This window comes from Pavona decussata, unplaced genomic scaffold, assembly GCF_977016875.1.
Source record: "Pavona decussata unplaced genomic scaffold, jaPavDecu1.1 SCAFFOLD_16, whole genome shotgun sequence".
NCBI lineage: Eukaryota > Metazoa > Cnidaria > Anthozoa > Scleractinia > Agariciidae > Pavona > Pavona decussata.
The window spans coordinates 1,636,627-1,660,965 of NW_028145439.1; the positions used below are offsets into that span (position 1 = coordinate 1,636,627).

Below are 24,339 nucleotides of genomic sequence, written 5' to 3' on the forward strand. Positions count from 1 at the left end.
GGACTGAGCTGGAATGGCGCTATATAAATGACGTATTGTTGTTGTGTTATTATTGTTTTTTTTTTTAGTTTCACGTCTTATTTCCCAACACTTCTTAAAAAGACCATAAACGTCTGTAAGAAGTTTGTTCGATTGAATTCTATTGTTGACGTTTGTGGTGGAAGTTTTTGAAAAATAAAATAATATTTTTCCAGCTACAATATTTAATATATTTCAAATACACTTTCCACTTTTGGCGGTTCAGTCCATTTTTACGTGCCTTGAGAGTAAATGAATGACATTACCGAAAGAAACATAAAAGGGCGATTCACCTGAAAAGAATCCCGTTGAAGCCTGAATTTTTTTCAGGCTTCTAATTTCCAATTGCATAAATTGGAAAATTCACTGCGATGATCACTTCCCCCTCTTAAATGCTGATAATCAGTTACAAATGTACGACTCCTCAGCCGGAGTAGAGGTGAAACAAAAAAAAACCGTGATTATATATTTTTAACCTTCACAAATATTACAGAGTAATGTTTCTTTGCTAAAAAGGCTCAATTCAACTCGATGACGTTTTCATTAGTCGAAGAACAGATCAATTGCTTGATTATGTCCTTGACTGCTTGTCTCACCTCTCTGATCTTCCAACAGTAAAGAATTGGGTTTAATGATGAATTTAAGTAAACTAAAGTCACTGTAAACTGTCTGGTGAGAGCAAGGGATGGAGTTAATCCAACGTGAGATGACAATGCTGTCACTACACCATGTGGCAGGTAACATAAAACTAACACCAACTGTAGCCACAATGCACTGGACACTGCCTTTCTGTATCGCGCCATGTTAAGTTGTTGTGTATGGCTCGGTTGTCGTCGTTGAGAAACTGGGTCTTGTACTTGAATGTGATGCTTACGAAGATTAATGAAAATGTTGGTGTAAGAGAAGATTGACGTTACTAAACAAATTGCTATTCCTGCTTGGCTATACCTTATGGTAAATAGGTAACTCTTAACGTAGGCTGTTGAACAGACAGAGCTTACAATCCAAGAGGTAACAACAATCACATATGTTCGTTTCAAAGTTACAATTTGCCTGTACCTCAGACCCAGGGAGAGCGCAAGAAGTCTGTCCACGCTTATTGCTGTCAACGTAAACAGAGATACTGAACACAAAGCATAGCTCGCTATAAAACTGGAAAATAGTGCGTGATAACAAACATTCCAGAGTTTTTTCACTGCAGAAATCCAATAGATTACAGCAAGAGGCTCCGAAACAAGACCAACACAAAGATCGAATGCCGCCAGAGAACGAAACAGCAGTTTGGACGGCGGATGAAGAGAAGACTCCTTGTGAAGTGCGACCAGGATCACGGCGTTTCCCACAGAGGCAATTATACACAATAACACGTTAAAAATTGAAAGAAATATCAACTCGTGGTGCATTCCATCTGTCAAACCTGCCGAGCAGAAAAGTTCTTCATACGTTTTCTGCTCTTCACCCTCGGTAACATTTCCTTTCGGCATAGCGGTCTCTAAGATGCGTGTCTTCTCGTTGCACAAACAGGTGCCTATAAATTAATCATTCACTTATTGTCACTTTAATCATCGTTTAGTGAATGTCAATGACTTTTAGTTTTGTTACTCAATTGATTATAGATATTCTATTGATCTCACTGGTAGAGGATTGGCCACTTCGCGATTTGTTGATGTTTCTAAGGCAGAAATAAATACGATGAAAGCAAATACAATGCTGAAAGGCACTAAAGATTCAGCTAAGTTCTGTGTTACACTTTTCGAATGCAAGGTGTAAATTTTTTCTTATTGTAATAGAAAAACCTTGTAAATCGTGGTGGACATCTTATTGGTGTCCTCTATACAAATTTCACTTACCAATTATTCGCGAAGTCAATATTGGTGAATAATGGTCTCGGGGTATATTCCGCAATATTTGCTAAATAATTGTATTATATTCACCAATATCTACGAAGTTTGTTCGATTGAACTCTTTATTTAAGAATCCATAATATAATTTGTTGCCTTATTATCGCTAAACAGCTAGCAAAATAGACGTTTTTGACGAATGTTTTTGACAACTGAAATAATATTTTGTCAGCTGCGATATTTAATATATTCTATATGGGCTTTCCACTTTTGGAGGTTCAGTTCAGTTTGACGTGCCTAAGAGTAAATGAATGACATTACTGAAAAAAATGTGAAAGGACGTTTGACCTCGCAAGGAAACAACAAAGGTTGTATAACGGATAATCAGTTAACAACAACAGCAAACAAGAACAACAACCTTATTTAATATATTTAGATCTTTTACAGGAATACACAGCCGGCATATAGCAAAGCTAATCGAGGCAGGCTGTGTAACTTAATAATTATGACAAACATGAATATAAAATAAGAATAAATTAGTAAATATAAATATAAGTAAGCAAATAAGTCACGCATTCGTTCTTTTACAATGTAAGCAACTAGATAAGACAAAAATTAAATAAGTAGAATATACATAATTATACATACACATATATACGCATATATCAGATTTCGGGGAAACAAGAACAATTAACAATAGTTAGTGATTTTAAAGATTAAGACGAGACACTAACATAATCATCCTTATCATCAAGCACCGCAAGAAGAAATTGATGAATTGTTTACTTAAAACGTCTCTTCCTAAGCTTACGCAGATCAGGCCTCAAGCAATTCCACACCTTAGCTCCAAGGGCCGACAAAGAATGAAGTCGAACATTCAATCTTTATTTATTAACATAGAAATTATCAGCATCAGAAATCTAGTATTGGTATGGACATTACTTGAATAGGTAAAGAGGCGACAAATATTCCGAGGCGCAGAATTAGTAGAAATGTCATGCATTAGAGAACAAACCGTTTCAAAATAAGGCATATTGAGAGGTAAGATGTTAGTAGAGATAAAGAAGGGGATAGCATGAGATCTACAATATTAGAAAAGATCATTAGCCGAAGGGCACGTTTCTGTAGGATAAGTATCTTAATAAATAATAAATCTACGCAGCTTGACCCCAAGCGGCAATGCCGTAAGATGTGAATGGAAAAAGCAAAGAACGATAAATTTGGATTAAAGTTGTTTTTGACGATTTCTCGGCTTTAGATGTCAATCGCTTCCGACAAGACTGGAAGCACAAAACACCGTTTTTCCAGCAACAAAGCAAACGCTGTCTTTCAGGCAAAAAGCAAAAAAAAATCAAAACCTGTTCTACGTCACTGTCCAAGCCATTTTGCGCGCGGAACGTGCGATTTAAATTAATTAATGTCCAGTCCTTGCGCGGCGCAAGGCTAAGTGCGCGCGCGGCGAACACATGAAAACACAACAATAAAGAGTAGAAAGATAGAAATGTTAATGTCAGCAAAAAAAAAAAGTACGAATTGTCCAAAACAAAAGTATTAAAGGAACGTAGTGTCTTAATCGTGCAGCAATTCCAACAACTCTACTAATTTTAGAGGCAATATAGTCAATATGAAATTTCCAGGTTAAGTTTTTTATCGATAAGTACCCCTAGGAACTTAACGTAATCTTTACATTCAAGAGAAGTATGACCGTTTGAGGTATTGTCGTATATCCTTAGATTAATGTGATAGCTCAGCTTCTTTTGTGATGGTCTGAAAATGACAAAATTTGACTTTTTAGCATTTATGGTCAGCTTATTAGCATTTGACCAGTAACATCCTTTCTGCAATTCGATGTTAATTACTGTTTCTAATGATTTCAAGTCTTTATTAGCATACAACAGGTTGGTATCATTATCAAATAAGTAAACACCAAGCGTCTCAGGAGAATTGTAGATATCATTTATGTAGATCAAGAAGAGCAGAGGGCTCAAGACAGACCCTTGGGGGACTCCTGTTTGTACATTCCTTTGAGATGCTATATGATTGTCAATTTGGGTTGTTTGGACTCGGCCATTTAAGTACGAAGAAAACCAATCATTTACGGGACCCCTTACTCCATAATGACACAGCTCACTCAAAGGATTGAATGATCCACAGTATCAAAGGCTTCTTTTAAGTCGAGAGAAATACCACGTGTGAACATGGGTCCTCAGACGGAGTAGAGGTGTAAGAAAAAATGAACTTCGATTATTTACGGTACAACCTCCCAAAGGGAAACCAGGAATAGATCGAGTTAGCGGGGCTTCAAGTTGGCGGGGTTAGTGTTTAATTTCAAACACCCTGTTCAAAATTAATAAAATATCGTGCTTTTTTCACTCATTCACACTCAATCAGTCTGTTTTATAACAGGTTTTTGATAGTTTGGAAATTTTAGGCACAATTTGAACCCTATCAACGCCTTCTTTGTTTCCTTAAATATTTCTACTGGGACGTGTGCGTGTGGGCGGGGAGGGGGAGGGACGGCAATTATAAACAATGAGGCTTGGAGGATAGATAGGACGTCCAAAGATGTTTCCTTCGAGGTCTCCAATGGGAAGTGATAACGTCATACGAAATTGTAATCACGTAATGATTGCCAAATGGCGGCCATCTTGGATCCGCCATCTTTGATTTTTGGATTTACCCTAAACTTCAAGAAAGCGCCGAAGTTTAGTACTTACGGAACGGTACCCCACCCCTCAGACTCCAAGATCTGCCAAAATTTCAGACATACGCAGAATACTTTATTTTGGGAGACTGCTGCTCCAAGGACCTCCCGGGCTCATTAATTGAATGTTTACATTCAAGGAAAAAATTGCAACAAAAAATGTCGAGCAAATGGGACGCAAAAAGGTTCCCGGCAGCCAGTTTTTGTGCGCAAATCAGCCGTCAGTGAAAAGTAAGAAAGAAAATGATGAAAAAGTGAAAAAAAAAAAAAACTACAAGAAGAGTCAGAGTGTAAGCGAATAATTTTTCGTGCTATGGAAAGATCGACAAACTCCAGAGAGAGTGTGAACGTCTGCAGTTTGAAAAGGCTGGTCTGAAAAGGACAGTACAAACTCTACGACGAAGCATAGGTAAGTGTCGGTTCAAGAAGCTATGAAATTTAATTTAAATTCATGAAAAGTGTTTCTTGAAAATTTTCGAGTTGAAAGCCGCAGAGAGTGGCTTTCCTACATACACTTGAAAATTTTTGTGGCAATTTAGCGATTGATGCTGTCATTAAATTTATTTTCAGATTATGTAATTAACCTAACATAATGATATCACCCACTTTCAGGAGCACTTAACAAGAAAAAAAACGTTCGTACGACACAAGAAAATTATTGGTTTATACCACTTAGAAGAGGAAAGAAGAAAAAAAAACAGTAGAACTTTTAAATCTGTCCCATTCTTTCTACCTTGCATGCTAAAGTTCCAAAACTCTTGTGTTTTAAAACGATATTCAACGAAACAGATTGCTATGCTTTGACTGGCGCAAATGTTGTCCAAGAAACGCTCCAACAGAACATGTCTGAAGCTTTTCCTTCCTGACATACTGCATTCCATTCCGTGAAGACTAATTAATTGAACGAAAAGTAATCAAAACCAAGAACAGAACACTAATATCAGTTAAAAACATAAAAGTTAAATTTTTCTTCCGTTTAAAAAGGGATTTTCCATTTTCTTGAAAATCTGCCCGTCAAAAATTAGTTCTCAAAGTTATTTTTTGGTGGACAATGCCTGGATGTGCAGAACGTATGCGCAGTATGAAAAGGAACAACCGTTCTAAAAGAAAAGGGCTTGCCTTTTCAGCTTTTGTTAACAACTTTTCGGCCGTTTTCTTTGCTTATTGTCCCAGCACCTGCATACTGCTAAAGTGTGAATTTCTGATCGAGGTGCACAGACACTCAGGACCGAAGATTTGGAGAGAAAGACAAAGTAATATATTAATATGTTAGAGAAAAAGTTGTTTCTTGATCCTGTCATATGGTACACCACTTGACAAAGATTCCGAGATGGAATCGAAAGCTCGTATCTAAATATAAATTTTCGATCCTGAGAAGGAAACTTTTTTTGTTTGAAATATATAAATGTATTTACTTGATACTGAAATTCTATGAACCTATTTTTCTCCCACTCTCGTTCAAAGGCGCCTCCAATTCGGAAAGCTCCGGTTGTTCACGGTCTTTGACAATCTCAAGAACAATTTATTTTAGCCTGAGTTGCTTTCCATTAATATTCAAGTAAGGCCTCTTGAAAGCAGCACATGGGTTCAATGTGTAATGGTGAATGCCTCAGGCAAACTTCGGGCGTTTATTTTTCGAAGATATATTTTGCATGGTTTATGACTATGCAAGAAAAGCAGACCCTAGTAGAGGGTCCGTTGGAATTGAAAAAGAAAATTACTGGTAACCACCCATTTTTCAGAGATAGTTAAGCTTCAATTTAGAAAAAATGCAATACGTTTTAATACATCGTAAAGCTTTTTGGAATGATTTTGCTTATTTAACTCTAATTAATCTCGAATTCCAGTAGCCTTTGTTAAGATCTGTTTTTACCACATAGCCAAAACTGTGCAAAAATACTCTTCTATATCATATTCTATATCATAACGCACCGTCCTTAATATTTAAGTAATTAATTGAGCATTGTTTCCTGTAAAACTCTATTGCACAGAGATGGAAGGGCGCTACATAAATGAAGTATTATTATTATTACTATTATTATTATTATTATTATTATTATTATTATTATTATTATTATTATTGTTATTATTATTATTGGAGAAAATTTGGCAAAGTTCCAATGATTATTTCGCAACACTTCTCGAAAAGACCACAAACGTTCATACGAAGTTTAGTCGATTGAATTCTTTAATAAAGAATCCATAATATAATTTGATGCCTTATCGTTGCTACACAGCTAGCAAAATATACGTTTGTAAAAGAAGTTTTTTGTCAGCTGCAATGTTCAATATCTTCCGAAAACACTTTCCACGTTTGACGGTTTAGTTCATTTTTACGTGCTTAAGAGTCAATGAATGATATTACTGAAAAAAAAAATATAAAGGCGTTTCACCTCACAAGGAAACAACAAATGCAGTATAAATAATTATCACGTGAATGACTCCTCAAACGGAGTGGAGGTCAGTCACAAAAAATGAACTACGATTATATATTTCAACGTTCAAAAGTATGACGGAGCAATGTTTCTTCGCTAACAAGACTCAGTCCAACTCCATGACGTTTTCATTTGTCGAAGAACAGATAAATTTCATGATTATCTCCTTGACTGCTTTTCTCACTTCTCTGATCTTCCAACAGTAAAGAATTGGGTTCAATGATGAATTTAAGTAAACTAAAGTCACTGTAAACTGTCTGATAAGAAAAAGGGATGGGGTTAATCCAGCATGAGACGACAACGCTGTCACTACACCATGTGGCAGGTAACACAAAACTAACATCAACTGTAGCCACAATGCACTGGAGACTGCCTTTCGGTATCGCTCCATGTTAAGTTCGTGTGTTTGGCTCGGTTGTCCTTGTTGAGAAACTGGGTCTTGTACTTGAATGTGATGCTTACGAAGATTAATGAAAATGTTGGTGTATGAGAAGATCGATGTTACTAAACAAATTGCTATTCCTGCTTGGCTATACCTTATGGTAAATAGGTAACTCTTAACGTAGGCTGTTGAAAAGACAGAGCTTAAAATCACAAAGGCAATAACAATCACATATGTTCGCTTCAAAGTTACAATTTGCCTGTACCTGAGACCCAGGGAGAGGGCCAGTAGTCTGTCAACGCTTATTGCTGTCAACGTAAACAGAGATACTGAACACAAAGTATAGCTCGCTATAAAACTGGAAAATAGTGCGTGATAACAAACATTCCAAAGTTGTTTCACTGCAGATATCCAATAGATCACAGCAAGAGGCTCCGAAACAAGACCAACACAAAGATCGGATGCCGCCAGACAGCGAAGCAGGAGTTTGGACGGCGGGTGAAGAGAAGACTCCTTGTGAAGGGCTACTAGGATCATAGCGTTTCCCACAGAGGCAATTATGCACAATAACACATGAAAAATGGAAAGAAATGTCAACTCGTGGTGCATTCCATCTGTCAAAGCTGCCGAGCAGAAAAGTTCTTCATACGTTTTCTGCTCTTCACCCTCGGTAACATTTGCTTTTGCCATAGCGGTCTCTAAGATGCGTTTCTCGGCTTGTTGTTCAAATAGGTGCGTACTTTGAAGCATTCACTGATTGTCGTTCAGTGAATGTTATCACAAAATCCAGAATATCTCGGGAATATTGGAATGATGCCTTCAAACATGGCACCAGTAATGTACCTCAGGTGATACACAAAATGACGCCTACTGTACTGTTGCCATGGCAACAAATTTGTTCTCTGGCCTGTTTCATGCTCGATCGACGTTCTTATATTTTGTCTTAATCAGACATCGCTTACTCCCAATGAGCTGGTGAGGAGACGCAGGACAATATGGACACTTCGTGCCTTTCAAGTAGTATTGTCTGCCTCTCCTTATATGGTCCAAAGTGGAGACATTTGGTTCATATAGCGGAAAGCGACTGCGGTCGAGAGTAATGCCAAAGCAACATCAAAATGGGTGTCATTTTGTGTCTTACCTGGTGTACATTATTGGTGCCAAGTTTGTGTTCGATCGCTGTTATGTTTTCAGAGATATTCTTGTTTTGTGATTTATCTTCATTGTGAGACGATTTGTGACGTCATCAATTTTTGAACAAAACTTGAATATCTCTGGAGCGAGAGAAGATATTTCATAAAAGAAGACGCCATTATTCGTCATTTTGAAAGGTCTTTCAAATAAGTATAATATATTTTTTATTTGTTTGTAGGCACTTCAAACGTTTTTCAAGTTCTTTTTTTTTTAGTCAGTCTAATCATAAAATCGCTAGAAATTAATCTGAATTAAAAGAGGGTTGATTTCGTCCCCGAAAACTGCCTTTAATGCTTAATGTATTCAGTTACGCAGTTTTGGATATGTGGGAGAAGTGGATCTCATCAAAAACTAATGTAATTTAGAAAGAAAATTAGGGGTAACCACGTATTTTTAAGAGATAATTGATCAACGGTTATTATAACCTTAAAAGCTTTAAAATGCATAGCAATATGTGACATCTGAAGCGGCAAATTGAAGTGTTTTTTTCAATTATCTCTGAAAATGCGTGGTTATCCCTAATTTTCGTTCTCCTTTCCAACAATCCTTCCTAAGGTCTGCTTTTCTCTTATAGTCATAACCATCATAACATGTCATTGTTTTAGTAGGCACCGTCCTTAAGAAACTCTTGTTTCGGCGGACTATCCCCAGATGTGTAAAACAGGTGTACAGTAGCAAAAAGTGGCACAGCTCTAAAACTAAATAGCTTGTCTTTACATGTTTTATTAGCATATTTTCGCCCACGCTCGTTGAAAGGCGCCTCCAATTCACAATCCTCACGTTGATTGACAATCCCAAGAACAATTTCTTTTAGCCTGAGGTTCTCTTCGGTCATTAATATTCAAGTAAGATCTCTTGAAAACAGCATATGGGTTCAATGTGTAATGGTGAATGCCTCGGGCAAACTTCGGGTGTTTATTTCCCGTAGATATATTTTGCGTGGTTTATGACCATGCGAGTAAAGCAGACCTTAAGAGGATCCGGTTGGAATCCAAAAAGAAAATTAGAGCCAAACCAGGAATTTTCAGAGATAATTAAGCTCCAGTTTTGAAAAAATACCGTACGTTTTAAGCAACGTAAAGCTTTTTAGAATGATTGTTCCTTATTTATCTCAATTAATCTCTAATTCCAGCAGCCTTTGCTGGGATCTGCTTTTCTTGCATAGCCACAACTGCGCAAACATACTCTTCTACAATATGACGCACCTTCCTTAATATTTAGGTGACTACTTTGTCACTGTTTACCATAAAATTATATTGAACAGAGAAGGAATGGCGTTGTATAAAAAAAAGTATTATTGTTGTATTATTATTGTTATTATTGTTGTGTTATTCGACCGCAGAGAGGTTGGCTCAGTTGGTTGACTATCGGACTAACGTGCGGGAGGTCGGGGATTCAAACTCTTGCCAGACCAACACTCAGGAACTGAACTTCACTGAGAAGAAAGTGCTGCATTTGTAATGACATCTGCAAATGGTTAGCCTTAGTCTTAGCCTAGGATAAGGACAATAAACCGTAGGCCCCGTCTCAGAACACTTCAATATTCATAACCCTCTGGGACGTTAAAGAACGCACACATTAATCGAAATGGTTTGGGTGGATTGGAGGAGGTCGCTAATGGATTGCCAGAGGCGCCTATATATGCTGATGTCCGATCTCACCCTTGCACTGAAGTAATGTAAACCGCATTTGAATATGTATACAGAAAATGCGCTATATAAATACCATTACCATTACCATTTCCATGGAGAAAATTTGGCAAGTTTCACGTGTTATTTCGCAACACTTCTTGAAAAGACCATAAACGTCTATACGAAGTTTGTTCAACTGAATTCTATTGTTGCTACACATCACGTTAATTTGTGGTGGACGTTTTTGACAAATGAAATAATATTTTGTCAGCTGCAATACTAGTTTAATATATTCGAAATACACTTTCCACGTTCAGTTCATTTTTATGTGCTTAAGAGTAAATAAATGACATACCGAAACAATCATCAAAGGGCGATTCACCTGAAAAGAAAACAACAAATGCAGTATAACTGATAATCAGTTACAAATGTACATGAGTCCTCAGACGGAGAAGAGGCGCCACAAAAAAGAACTGCGATTATATACTTTTAACTTTCACAAGTATGACAAAGTAATATTTCTTCGCTAACAAGACTCAATTTGAATCGATGACGTTTTCATTTGTCGAAGAACAGATAAATCGCTGAATTACGTCCTTGACTGTTTGTCTCACTTCTCTGATCTTCCAACAGTAAAGAATTGGGTTTAATGATGAATTTAAGTAAACTAAAGTCATTGTAAACTGTCTGATGAGAGCAAGGGATGGAGTTAATCCAATATGAGATGATAACGCTGTCACTACACCATGTGGCAGGTAACATAAAACTAATATCAACTGTAGCCACAATGCACTGGACAATGCCTTTCTGTATCGCGCCATGTTAAGTTGTTGTGTATGGCTCGGTTCTCCACGTTGAGAAACTGGGTCTTGTACTTCAATGTGACGCTTACGAAGGTTAATGAAAATGTTGGTGTAACAGAAGATTGATGTTACTAAACAAATTACTATAACTGCTTGGCTATACCTTACAGTAAATAGGTAACTCTTAACGTAGGCTATTGAACAGACAGAGCTTACAATCCAAAAGGTAACAACAATCACATATGTTCGCTTCAAAGTTACAATTTGCCTGTACCTCAGACCCAGGGAGAGGGCGAGAAGTCTGTCCACGCTTATTGCTGTCAACGTAAACAGAGATACTGAACACAAAGTATAGCTCGCTATAAAACTAGAAAATAGCGCGTGATAACAAACATTCCAAAGTTGTTTCACTGCAGATATCCAATAGATCACAGCAAGAGGCTCCGAAACAAGACCAACACAAAGATCGGATGCCGCCAGACAGCGAAACAAGAGTTTGGACGGCGGATGAAGAGAAGACTCCTTGTGAAGGGCGACTAGGATCACAGCGTTTCCCACAGAGGCAATTATGCACAATAACACATGAAAAATTGAAAGAAATGTCAACTCGTGGTGCATTCCATCTGTCAAACCCGCCGAGCACATAAGTTCTTCATACGTTTTCGGCCCTTCACTCTCGGAAACATTTGCTTTCGCCATAGCGGTCTCTAAGATGCGTGTCTTCTTGTTGTTCAAACAGGTGCGTATTTTGAAGCATTCACTTGTTGTCGTTCAGTGAATGTTAATGACGTATAATACGATCTTATTCAAAACATCCATTTAAACAGGCCAAACGCGTGTCTTTAATTATTCAGAAGAACTTCCGCTGTTTTCAGTGCAATAGAGTTTGTTTTAAAATTGATTCTGTAAAGAATCTTAAACTTTCTGGTAAAACTGATAGTGGCACACTTTTCTTTCTGTCTTCTCCTGAAGACACGGTTTCAACGATTCTTCTCGCTTTGTATCAGATTCTCTGACCTGTTGACGTAGAATATCCTTTGCAACAGGCAGATGTTAAACTCTTTCTAACCTATTTTTAGGTGGAACCGCAACCTCGTCCCTAGCGTCTTTGCAATATTCAAAATGGCAGACGGCGGCGAAGCCAAATGGTATCCATCCGGCTCGTAAAATCTGCTCGAGGAAAAAATGTGATGGAGACGAAACTCAAGGGTGTGCCACATGACAAAATAATCCACGATTTGTGGAAGGTTGTTCTTAGAATGGAAACTCCAAAACAAGGCTGGACACCCTTTGGAGTTTACATAATATAGTATTCTTAATCGTGATAGACTTGACGTAGACGAGCAAAGAAGTTTATTTCTAAGACAGAAAACTGAGAGAATAGAGCTCCATTTAGGCATTGAACATCCGTTTTGGGGTTTAGCACTGATCGACAATATTTATGTCTCAGCATTGATTTGAAAACTGTTAGCGGCCATTTGGTGTCATGGCTAACTCTCTCAAATTAGTTCAAAAATTGCCCCTTTCATCAGCTAGCACTCCTTATTCTAGTGGATATGGTAAGGAGATACAAGCAAATGTCCCGGGCTCGAGGCGTACACTATTTTGATTTTAACTTCTTTGACTGTTTTGTTTGAAATAAAATTTCTGTTGTGTAAACGTCACTTGGTGTCCAACCTTGTTTTGGAGCATCCATTCTAATAACAACCATTTGTGGAGTGTTTTGCAGCGTGGCCCCATAGTCTTTACCACCGTTCGCCATTTTGAATATCGCGAGGACCCTGGGGACAAGTTTGGAGTAAACTGATGACGTAAGTTATGAAGTTAAAGGGAGCGAAAGCTTCGGTCTGTTTAACTAAAGCATCGTACGTGCGAAGGTCACCTACCCATTGCTTTTCACCTGCATGCTATTTTACCTCCTTTACATTCACGAGCGTCAATATTTTCTGACCAATTTTCTGACCAAGCTGACCAATTAATCGGCTTTCAAGCTGTCTTGTTCTAGTTGGATCGACGTAAAATTTACCGCAGTTATTGGTTTGGGATTGATGGCCCTTAACCAAAATCGATATTTTGATTCCATCGATATCTCCATGACAACGATAATTAACACAATTGAAAAACAATTTAAAAGGGCACTGTTACGACGATTTTGCTGTATTTTGGTCAAAACTGCTAAAGTATCTGATGAAAAACCTTGCTGTTAACATGCAATTCCTCTTAGAACACCGAGAAGGTAATATAGACGGATTTCGCCAAGGAAGAACTAACTATAATCAGTTTTTAGCAACTTCTCTAAAATACACCAGACGAACTTGAAAAAATTGGCCAATTTTTTCTTGTTGTATTCCATTTCCATCCTAGAAGATAGTTAATGCTAGTTTCTGTGCACTAACAAGGTAATTGTTAACAAAATCTGGACCATTATTTTAACGTTTCCAGTGATAAAAAGATATGTTTTTGCCATTTAAAGATACACCAAAAATGATGACACGGCCCTTTTATCTTGAATTTTGCACAATGAAGATTTCATATAAAAGATCCATTACCAGCATAATAATCTATGACATGTGGCAAATGAAACTGACTCTCCATTGTCGCATAATGCGGCAGACTCTGTCGAGCTTTAACTATGTTTACCACACCAAATTAAAACAGCCTTTCTTAGCTGGGTTTTTTTTTATTATTATTTATTTAGGCGCCGCTCTTCTTGCCGGACTTAATTCATGATCAATTAGGTTCGGCACATGAGTGGAGCGGCGTCTGTATCAGGCCTTAATATTTGTTTAGTCACAATAATTTGGCCATAAAATACGTTGTTTTGATTGAATCACTTGATAATGTTACCATAATGTGCCCTGAGCTTTATTTTTTTGACGCCATGGAAATCCCCAGTTACCTTCCTCTTTTGCGATCTCGAGAACGTTTTTTCGCTGTGATCGTTTCTGTTATAATTGTCGTAATTTTACAATGTTTTGAGCTTTGGTTGTAAAAATCTCAAAAACGCCTCCATAGGTTTTTAAAACATTCACCGTGTATTTTTATCATGCCAGAAATATTACTCCAAAGTTTTGCTAATATTGAGTTAATGGAACACTTTTAAATTGAACGATAAAGATGAGCGTAAACCAGCGCTAAACTTTGGGTCAATAATTCAAGGTCAACAAATTCTACTAATCTGAATTCATTCTACTAACCTTTTTTTGTGCAACCGCTTAAGTTGCATACTAACTGCGACGGCGAGGATCTTTCTTCTATTTGATCTTTCATCCGCAGTTCAAAATATATGTTTCATATATTTACGTTTACTTCTAAATTTATATTAAGGCTTAAAAAGTAGTTGGGATTTATCTAAATTCAAACACACAGAATTTTTTTTTTTATTTGCCACGTTTCACACATTATTATGCTGGTAATGGATCTTTTATATGAAATCTAGATTGCTCAAAATTCAAGTTAACTAAAAGCGTTTTTCAATTATGTTAATCAGATCATTGTCATGGTAATATCGTTGGAACCAAAATATCCGTTTCGACAAACTTCAATTTAAAACCAATAACTATAGTAAATTTTACGTCAATCTGACTATAAGACAGTTTACAAGCCGAGGAATGGTTTCAAAACAAGACTGTATCGAGCCACCTCGAATTTTCTCTGCAACCGTTCCTATGGCGTTTGAAGGAACCACCTTATCGCATATCTGAAATGAAAAGGGGAAAATCCCTTTAAGGGCTTTTGTAGTTCTAACAAACAGCAAACAGGAAACTAAAAAGCATTAACGAGGTTTTATGGGTCTATATAGAAGATTTTTTAAACGGTAACTTATCATACTTAGAGGAAATGCGTGTCAAATTTCCCTAGCCAGAGACATTAACCAGTATAGAAGATCCGTATTGCAATCCATCTTCTTGAGGCACAAAACTTGCAAAGTAGCAGCTTGATTAACTTTTGGAATTTCAAAGGTTTTGATGTGAAATCCTATGCACACCCTCTATTTTAACTAAAAAGCTTGTTTTTGCCTAAGGTAATTTAAACACCATTCAAATGATGATGTTTTATTTTTCCCGTAGCGCCTTTCCGTCTTTAAAAAATTTTCTTTGCTTCTCACAGTAATGCATGGCTGAAAGAGAGAACAGCACCATCTGTGGCCTTCCTAGAAGGGTACCCATTTCAGAAAATGATACGGCCTCCTTAGTGAGTGACATAATGTTGTGTGTCATCAACGTGCCTTTGAGTATCTTCGCCTTTCTTGCAAACCTGGCAGTTGTCATCGCCATCGTAAAAATGATTTCGCTGCAAAGGCCATGCAACATTCTTGTTTGTAGTCTGGCCATTGTGGATTGCTTGACCGGCCTGATTGCTCAGCCGATATATGTTGCCTGGCGATTGACGATGATTCACCGCATCCATGTCCAGTGCGATCATGTGAAAGAACTGTTTACTGCCTTCGTGGCGTGTAAATTATTTTTTGTCGGATTATCGTTGGTGTATCTCACACTCGTCAGCTTGGACCGTCTTTTCGCGCTTGCAAAGCCCATGGAGTACCGTGCGAGAGCGAGGAAAAAAGGTAAAAATTTAGATAAATAATAAAATGTAATCTTACGTTACCCTTGAAAGGAGCCGTAAAATTTGGAGTTCCAGAAGCATCATAAACAATTTATCCCTTTTGATTATTTTCATGTGATGATTTGTATCTACCCGGACTTTTGGAAACGGGTCCGCTCAATTCAAGTCACGCTTACTTCACAGTACGGTGCGAATGGTTTTTTTGCAGTTCAAAAATTTTTCTTCTCTATTTTGCAGCATTCTGCTCCTACTCGGGGCCATAAAACTCATGATTAGGTGTCGTTTCACGAAAAGCCCTCAAGTTTTCATCGGCCATATTTTCAAACATTCGGGTACATGTATAAAAGATCTAAGGGCAGATAGCCGGGGCGAGGGGAAAGTCAAAACGGGCGGCGAAAAAGAGTCAAGATAAACTAATAAATGCATATATTTTTAGCTTGGCATATTTTTCGCCTGTTTTGACTTCCCCTCGCCTCATTGCCCCTAGGTTCTAAGGATGCCTGTTTGTCCGATATAGATTTTACCGTATTTTTCTTATTGCATGTTCCACCCATCGCCAGATGAACATCCTGTGAGAGTCAACGGCTTTCCCGACTCTTGTTTCACTCATTGAGATGCACATCAAAGTGATTATATTATAATTCCTCACTGTTGCCAGTCCACCCCCCCCCCCCCCCCAAAAAAAAAAAAAGCTGCTGGTTTAGAGATTAGGAGTTCAGATTTTTTTATAAGGCCCGACCCACATTTTATAAAACACAAAATAACTACTACAAAATTGAAGCAATTGAGGAAAACATTGTCTCGTAGAGATGTCTCGTAGAGATGTTAAAGGCTTATTATTATAGTTAGTTAAATGACATTTTATTTTCTGATACACAACTCTTAAGGGCGTGGTTCAGTTCGATTGGTGGGAAAATTCTTGAAAAGCTAATCAAACAGTCGTGCTCAAAACTCATAAATTGAAATTACCGTACCTACCCTTTCTTGAGGCCTAAACATAAATATCCTCTCCCCCCTTCCCCTTGGGGGTTAATAGGACGTTTTACAGTACGTATGTCTCATCGATCCGGTATATGCATAACCAAAGCTAATTAAAGATGCTTTCATTGTCTTGTTTGCTTTGTGTTGTTGTTTTTTTTACTTTTGTTTTATCTATCACAGTAACAGTCAAGGTAGTTATCATAACTGGAGTCACGTGGCTGGCTTTGACGATCTTGACTCGCTTCGTTCTGCCCGACAATATCCAAATCGCTGTCATGATGGTTGGAGGTGTAATTACTATGACCGTTCCACTCCTGAGTCACGTTGGAATTTTCATTGCTATTCGTCGGCAAAACAGACAGGTGCAAAGCTTCGTTTCAGGGCAGGATGCATGCGTTATCTTCAGGCGAGAAAAGAAAGTGGCCATTGATATGATTATTGTGACCGTAGTGCTGTTACTTTGCGTTGCTCCAGGAGGAGCCGTTACTTTCTTTCACGAGTACGGACAACAACTTGGAATCTTGTACGTTTGGTTGAACGCACTTATTTTTATAAACTCCTCTATAAATCCTATTATTTACTTGGTTCGGAGACGCGACATTAGGAATGCATTAAGATCCATGGTTCCTTGTTAATTTTGTTCAGCTTTACAATGATGAGGAGGAGTCTACCATTCCCCATTACACTTACTTGGTGTGCATTATTGGTGCCAAGTTTGATTTTGATAGCTCTTATATTTGCAGAGATATTCTTGTTTTGTGATATATCTTCATTGTGAGACGATTTGTGACGTCATCAATTTTTGAACAAAACTTGAATATCTCTGGAGCGGGTGAAGATATTTCAGAATCATCAACGCCATTATTCGTCATTTTAAAAGGCCTTTCAAATAAGTATAATGTATGTTTTTTTTGTTTGTTGGCACTTTAAACGTTTTCCAAGTTGTTTGTGTTTTTAATGTGGCTAATCATAAAATCCCTAGAAATTAGTTTTAACTAAAAGTAAGTTGATTTCGTCCCCGAAAACTACCTGTAATGCTAAATGAGACTGAGATATTAAGGACCGGTTAGTCATCATATAGAAGTGTATTTTTACGCAGTTTTGGCTATGTGGGAGAAGTGGATCTTATCACGGACTACTGTAATTCAGGAAGAAAATTAGGGGTAACCACGTATTTTTAAGATATAGTTGAACAACGGTGGTTATAACCTTAAACGCTTTAAGAGTAAATGCCTGTAAAAACCAAAGAAATCCCGGACACAGCTCAAAATTCGAATTCGCTCATACCTTGTAGATTGATGGGCCCTAGTACCACACTTATGAAAAGGACATCCATTTAACCAAATAACCACTCGTTTACGAGAAACGAATTTTAAATTATCAACGGCATTTTTGGTCAACAAAGCCTCAAATTATGTCAACATTCATTAAGCTACCGAATCAAGCAATCGTAACTTTTGAATCTCTTACACGCAAATCCTATTCATTAAATGCTTTTTTAGTTCTCTGACTTGTAACATAGCCAGGCAACTCTTCTTATAAATATTTTACGATTTTTTTTTTTAAGGAATGCCAACGGCTTCTCTGAAAGGCTTTGTTAGGACCTCCAACAAACTAGCCATAACTACCAGTGGTACTCAAAAAATCTCACCGAAAAACCTTCTGGGGGTACAATTTATGATAGTTTTCAGTTTCTATCGTTTCAATTTCTTGGGATCTTTCGTACGTTAAGAAAAAAACATTTCTAAACTGAGCATATTTTCACTATCGGCCATTTTGAAATGAACAACAAACACACTTGAATTGTTTATAAAACTTACATTGTTTTAGTCAAATAAGCCGCTTGAAACATCTATTTGTACGAAGTATCAACTGCGGTAAATCCCTTTTATGTTCTTTTTTGTGAATTGATATCATAACCTAAAGTTTAGCAAGTTAACATAACAAAATCGCGTCTGGCAATGGTTTTGCATAATTTCTACATTTTTGCCGTGACTCACCTCATTCCTGTCACTGACCTTCAACAAACTTGATTTCTTTGCCGTTATTTTCTTAGTTCTCGGTTTAATCTTACGTTCCCTACTATACAAGCCAAGCTACAAACCATTATGAATCTTTCACCGCGAGCTCAGCCGTTCCAACCAGAAATTTGTGCAGTATTTTCGTCTATTTCGAATACAGTTTTACAGAAATTCACGTGATCAACACGGAACGTCACTTTGTGTTACTTTGCGTCACGCTCACGCAACTTCCAGTACCCCTTCTTTGGTAAAACTCGCTTACGCGCACCTTGAGACTGGAAAAGGTCAAAACTGGCAAACATATTTTATAACTTAAGCTAAGCGAAAAAAGACAATAAACTTCTTGTCGCTATTTGTCTAGGAAGACGTAAATTAACTCAACGGGAACTCCAACCAATAAACCGGCAAATGGGTGGCTTACTGCAGTACACATTTGTTTTACGAACTTAAAAAAGATTAAATAAAAGTCAAGGCTTTTCAAAGCACTTTCAGGCTAAGGTTGACTAAAAATAGAAAATGAATAAATGTTTTTAAGTTGACTGTGATCAGCTTGTACCATATAACTGGGTTTTCATATACCTTATGCAAAAATGACTGACATTTTAACATTCCCGTTTGTTGCATTCACTAGCCTCGTTCAAGGTAAAATACTCTTTTGATTTTTAAACTCAATAACGAAGCTAGTGAGGCTAATTTGAATGCAAACAAAAGGATATTAAAATGTCAGTCATTTTTGCATAGGGTCTATGCCCCCACCTTCCCACCCATTTTCTTTAAAATGAAACTCACGGTCGCGCGGACAAGACAGTTACCGTTTGGCAGGACTTTCGCGCGCGGGGCAAACTCACGCACAGCGTCTTCTATTTGTCGCTCAAAAATTGTGACTGAAAAAGAACAAGAATTTATTTTAGCCCAGATCCTAGCGGAGGTAGAGAGTCTGGCCCTTCGATCTTCGTCCTTAACCTATTGCAAACACTTTCATTATATCCAATTCTGATCAAACGAGGGCTGCATGAAGTGCACCAACCACACATAAACTAAACACCTTAGGGGTTCGTCAAAATAAACAATTCTATATGAAAACGTATTCTAGCAGACTTGTCTTCCCTAACACTCCTTTATTAATGCCAAATTTTTGGCAACTTTAGCTTATGTTGCACTGTCCAATTGCAGCTTACAATGTGAGATTTGGGAAGGTTATTATAATAATAATAATAATAATAATAATAATGAATAATAAAAATAATAATAATAATAATAATAATAATAATAATAATAATAATAAATAATAATAGTAATAATAATAATAATACAGTCAACTCTCTCATAGCGACCACTTCTCATAAGCGACCACCTTCCGTAAGCGACCACCTTGTAAACAACGGTTTTGTTTCTCAGTTAAATACTGTTTCAAGAGCTGTCTCGTAAGCGACCACCACTCAAATTTCTCAAGGGACCGCGACCACTTTTTAGGCCAGAAATTACACATTCTTTTGTTTTCTGTTTCCGGTAAGCGACCACACAACATAATCACGTATGATCGCATGTAAATCATTACTCAGAAGTGACAAATGTTCAATTTTGATGACGCTTCCCCGTACTGCTGACAGATAATGACAGTTTACAGACAGAGAAGATGGCTACAAGTAGATCTTTAGGTAAACGGGAATTGTTACAGTGATCTGTTCCAAAATGAACCATGAACCATGTTATACAAAGTTTCATAAGAAGAATAAATAAATGTGAAAAAAATCAAATAAACAAGTTTCCATTTGCCTGATTTTAGCTGCTAAGGTAACATTTTTTTGTAATTAATTAATCAATCCAGTATTAGGCTTGGTTTGTTGATCTTTCCCGTAAGCGACCACCTCCCGTAAGCGACCACTTTGTCGTGCACCAAGGGTGGTCGCTTACAAGAGAGTTGACTGTAATAATAATAATAATAATAATAATAATAATAATAATAATAATAATAATAATAATATTAATAATAATAATTATAATTTTGGCAGGTGTCATTTACGTGCACATGACCTTTCCCCAACAAGCTGGGTAAGCAGATCAATGAACGGTAAGTTCCATCCACATTTAATCCCAGATTCTCACAAAGCTCCCTCAACATTTTGACTGGAAAATTTGATAACTTCTTCTCGCTCGCCAAGCTGCATGACTTTATCGATCGCCAACCTAATCTCGACATTCCCGAACCGACTGAGATCAGGGTACGAGATTACCGCCAACCAATACCCAAACGTTCACGGTGCAAGGGACATATGGTCATTTCCTGGATTTTCGGCGGTGTTTGAAAACAGGCTGGCACTTCTTGCTAGTATGAGCTCGACTTCCGTTTCACAGCCACTAAATTTCAACAGTTTTTTTGTGACCTGATACACTCTTGTTGCACGACACAAGAGGTGGGATCCCACACGACAGAATCCTACTTCTTGAATCACATCCACATTCGCCACCGACCAAAAGAGAGAAAGACATTTTCCTTCTTCTGAGCAGACGTATCAGCTTTCGGTTAACAGCCGCATTTCGGAAACATGAAAGAAAAGAGTCGGCTCCGAAAGGTTGTTCATTTCAGTAAATATTCTAATAAGTTTTATTAAACTGAGAACCGGGTTTGCGAGATAACTGTCTTTGCTTCGAATTTGATGTAATGACGGCATTTATCCTTTCATGTTATTTGTTTTTATTCCATTTCGAGTTTCGTTTCGACTGATTTGCTTTCTTCACTTTGCAAGAGACTCTTTAACCGAGGCACGTATTCAAACAATACTTGTCATTGCTACGGTTTTTAACGATTGCCGCGAGACACAGCACACCGTTTTGGACTGAACAGGTACATAATCATAGACATTATGGAGTTCAATACACTTTGGACTTATACTGCCGTCTTGAGGTAAATTGAAGGGGTAAAGTAATGACGGAAGGCCATGTGACGTTTACTGTGAGAAACGGCCCTTCGACAATGGTAATTTGATACAAACAGGTAAGCTTATTTCAATCCATTTCTTTGTCGGATATTTGAAAATCTGTAGTAGTCCCGAAACATTTTATTCTTGGATATTTGAACCACCAAAAAAGGGAAATTTTGGACGGACGCTTTCGAAAAAAAACAAACAAACAAACAAACTCAACTACATGCTCAGTTCTCCAGGAAACCCATTCCAAAGGGGCAGCACTAAAAGTAGGAATCCGGAATCTGAAATCCGAAATCCAGAATCCAGAATCCGGTTCCAGCGGAAGCCTCAAGATTCAACAATTAGGTTGTACAAAGATTGTCTCCAGAAAACCTTAACATAGTTTCAAAATGAAGATATAGACTATCAAATTTCTTTTCTTTACTGTACGCTCGATCGTTTTTAAATGTTTTAACCGTGAGACCAATCATTTTTCATTTGCGGGAAATAATGACTTAATTAGATTTTTTCTCTGGTGCCACGAATCGAAAAATATAACATTTCCGTTGACAATATTTTCAGGCAATTTTTGTACAATCTAATTGATCAATCTTACGGATTCCTCTGGATCCGGAGTCCAGTTTTCTGTTCCGTATTCCGGATTCCGGATTCCTGATTTTAGTGTTGCCCCTTAGTTTTCAAAATGGCGTCCGTCGGAAAATTTGTCATATTAGCAAACTTCAATGAAGTCGTATCACACAACTAACCGACATCCCAAAATAATGCCAGCATAACTTTTGACATCTATCCTTTATTTGTATCTGCAGTATAGTATGAGGTCCTAGTTTGGAGTACCGACATGATTTTTAGGGAGTTATTTTAAGGTACCTCAAAACTATTTGAAAAGAGTATCGAAGGTGGCTTCAAGAAAAAACCCATGACCGTTGTTAAGGAAGAAAATAACCGCTTTTCTTATCACTGCTGAATTTTCTAGAGACCAAACTATAAAGTTCCAGCAAAGGAAGATTTACAGTGTATTTTTAACGAACACTAGAATGCTATGAATATTGTGAAATTTCGATCCAAATTAGCCTCAAAACCAACGCAAACGTTTTTATTAAATTACTCTTAAGGAAACGAATTTTAAAACGAACTAACCCTGTTTTGTTTAGTTTGGGTCAAAGGCCTTTCTATAGAAAAAGTATGAGCGAAATCGAATTTTGAGCTGTGTCCGCGATTTGACGATTATATTTGATGCTTAAGGACATTTACTCTTAAAATGGATAACAATATGTGGCATCTGAAGTGGTAAATTGAAGTGTTTTTTCAATTATCTCTGAAAATGCGTGGTTATCCCTAAATTTCGTTTTCCTTTCCAACAATCAATCCTAAGGTCTGCTTTTCTCTTATCGTCATAACCATCATAAAATGTCATTGTTTTAGTTGGCACCGTCCTTAAGTGTCCCTGACTGAGAAAGTGGTCCAGATGTTGGAAGTAGGGGTCAACCGAATTTGATGAAACTTGCTGCAGAAGTTGGCCTTTGTGAGATATTCCAAACGCCATTTGGGTTTTGTTTTCCGACCTTTGGTTTAAAAGTTTCAGGGGGGGGGCCCATTTGGGGCCTCCGAATCAGTAAAAATCAAGCTTCTGAGGGGGCAGGTTTGTCCCAGTATAAAAATAAACACATTAAACATATTAAACACTTTTCTGCATAGTGTTTTTCTACTATAAATACCCTTTCAGTTGATATGCAAGGATTCAGCATTAAGGCATCTGACTGTGTGGGGCCTGGTACTAGTTTTGGCCAAATATTAAAAAGAAGATTACCACCAAAAATTGCCAAAGTTTAGCAGTTGATAATTTTTAACTGCCAACTTAGCTAAAACGGATTCTTCTGTCAGGAGTTACTCCAATGTAAGTACAACCAAAATCATTTGTGAAAAAATTGGCTCGCTAAATTTAAGGGGCTTTAGCAAAGCATTTTAGAGTCCCACCCCCACAAAATTTACATATTACCAAAAGCAACAATTTAACAATCATGGTAGCTTTATTTATATTTTAACGTTTCAGTTTGCTTTGTTAATGCTTACTTTACTTACAAAGTCTGTGATAAGCAATAACTGTGTGATTTAAAACTACCTGGGACCTTTAAATTGCCTTAGAACTGGCAAATTGTACTCACAAAATCAACGTTTGTTCTACTTGAACGTGAATATTCGTACAAAGTAACTGATGGGAACTCAAATAACAAAATAGGAGGCATGATAGTTATACTGACAAGCATAACCTTGCTTGCTTACCTTTATATCACTTTATATTAGCCATGATTACAGTGCTAAGGCTCCTTGGCTTCGAGAGAAATGTCTCCAAGGTACTTTTTATGTCAAGAAATAGCCATATTCCTGATAATTGACAGCACCTTACGGCCAATTCATAATGCCCGATGAACAGTTCTTGTTGTATTTGTTGACAGACAAGTTCACAGTCTGATGTATGTACGGAGAATGCTTTCTCCAGCCACTTAGTTGGTTAGGCAGCTCTTTTCTTTATCGAAGATTTCGATATTCAGCTCGTGATTGTGTGTAAGTAATATTATGCACATTTTGTGTGAAAAGGCAGAGATATTCTCTTTGTCGGTACCTGCATCCTTATAGCCATAGCCGATATTTCTACGTCCACATTTCATATTGCTACTCTTCAGTAAATGAAATTTCACTGTTTGTTCCGCCATCTTGGATGTAGACAAAGAAGGTCTGGGTCTGTAGTGGTTCCCAGTCTTCCTATCAACTGCTCTTTTGTTTACAAGCACCTGTCGATGTCGGAAACAATAAATCTTGTGGGAAGGAAAGGAAAGGA

General features: G+C 37.4%; 3 protein-coding genes across 3 annotated transcripts; all 3 read right to left on the minus strand.

The window, feature by feature from the left end:
• Positions 1 to 210: 210 nt before the first annotated feature.
• On the minus strand, positions 211 to 11,960 carry LOC146487255 (melanocyte-stimulating hormone receptor-like). The gene is made up of 2 exons (XM_085085453.1): positions 10,588 to 11,960; positions 211 to 311 (listed from the first exon to the last, which is right to left on the minus strand). The coding sequence occupies exon 1, from the start codon at positions 11,705 to 11,707 to the stop codon at positions 10,742 to 10,744; it is 966 nt and encodes a 321-aa protein (XP_084941579.1). The 5' UTR covers positions 11,708 to 11,960; the 3' UTR covers positions 211 to 311; positions 10,588 to 10,741.
• Positions 519 to 1,713, minus strand: LOC146487256 (trace amine-associated receptor 9-like). Its single transcript, XM_085085463.1, has one exon. The coding sequence runs from the start codon at positions 1,500 to 1,502 to the stop codon at positions 537 to 539; it is 966 nt and encodes a 321-aa protein (XP_084941589.1). The 5' UTR covers positions 1,503 to 1,713; the 3' UTR covers positions 519 to 536.
• On the minus strand, positions 7,105 to 8,170 carry LOC146487257 (melanocyte-stimulating hormone receptor-like). Its single transcript, XM_085085009.1, has one exon. The coding sequence runs from the start codon at positions 8,128 to 8,130 to the stop codon at positions 7,105 to 7,107; it is 1,026 nt and encodes a 341-aa protein (XP_084941135.1). The 5' UTR covers positions 8,131 to 8,170.
• Positions 11,961 to 24,339: the final 12,379 nt, after the last annotated feature.

Bases quoted from the DNA above. Each gene is read 5' to 3' on its own strand.
- LOC146487256 (XM_085085463.1), bottom strand. From the start codon at position 1,502: ATGCCGAAAGGAAATGTTACCGAGGGTGAAGAGCAGAAAACGTATGAA.
- LOC146487257 (XM_085085009.1), bottom strand. From the start codon at position 8,130: ATGCTTCAAAGTACGCACCTATTTGAACAACAAGCCGAGAAACGCATC.
- LOC146487255 (XM_085085453.1), bottom strand. From the start codon at position 11,707: ATGGCGAAAGCAAATGTTTCCGAGAGTGAAGGGCCGAAAACGTATGAA.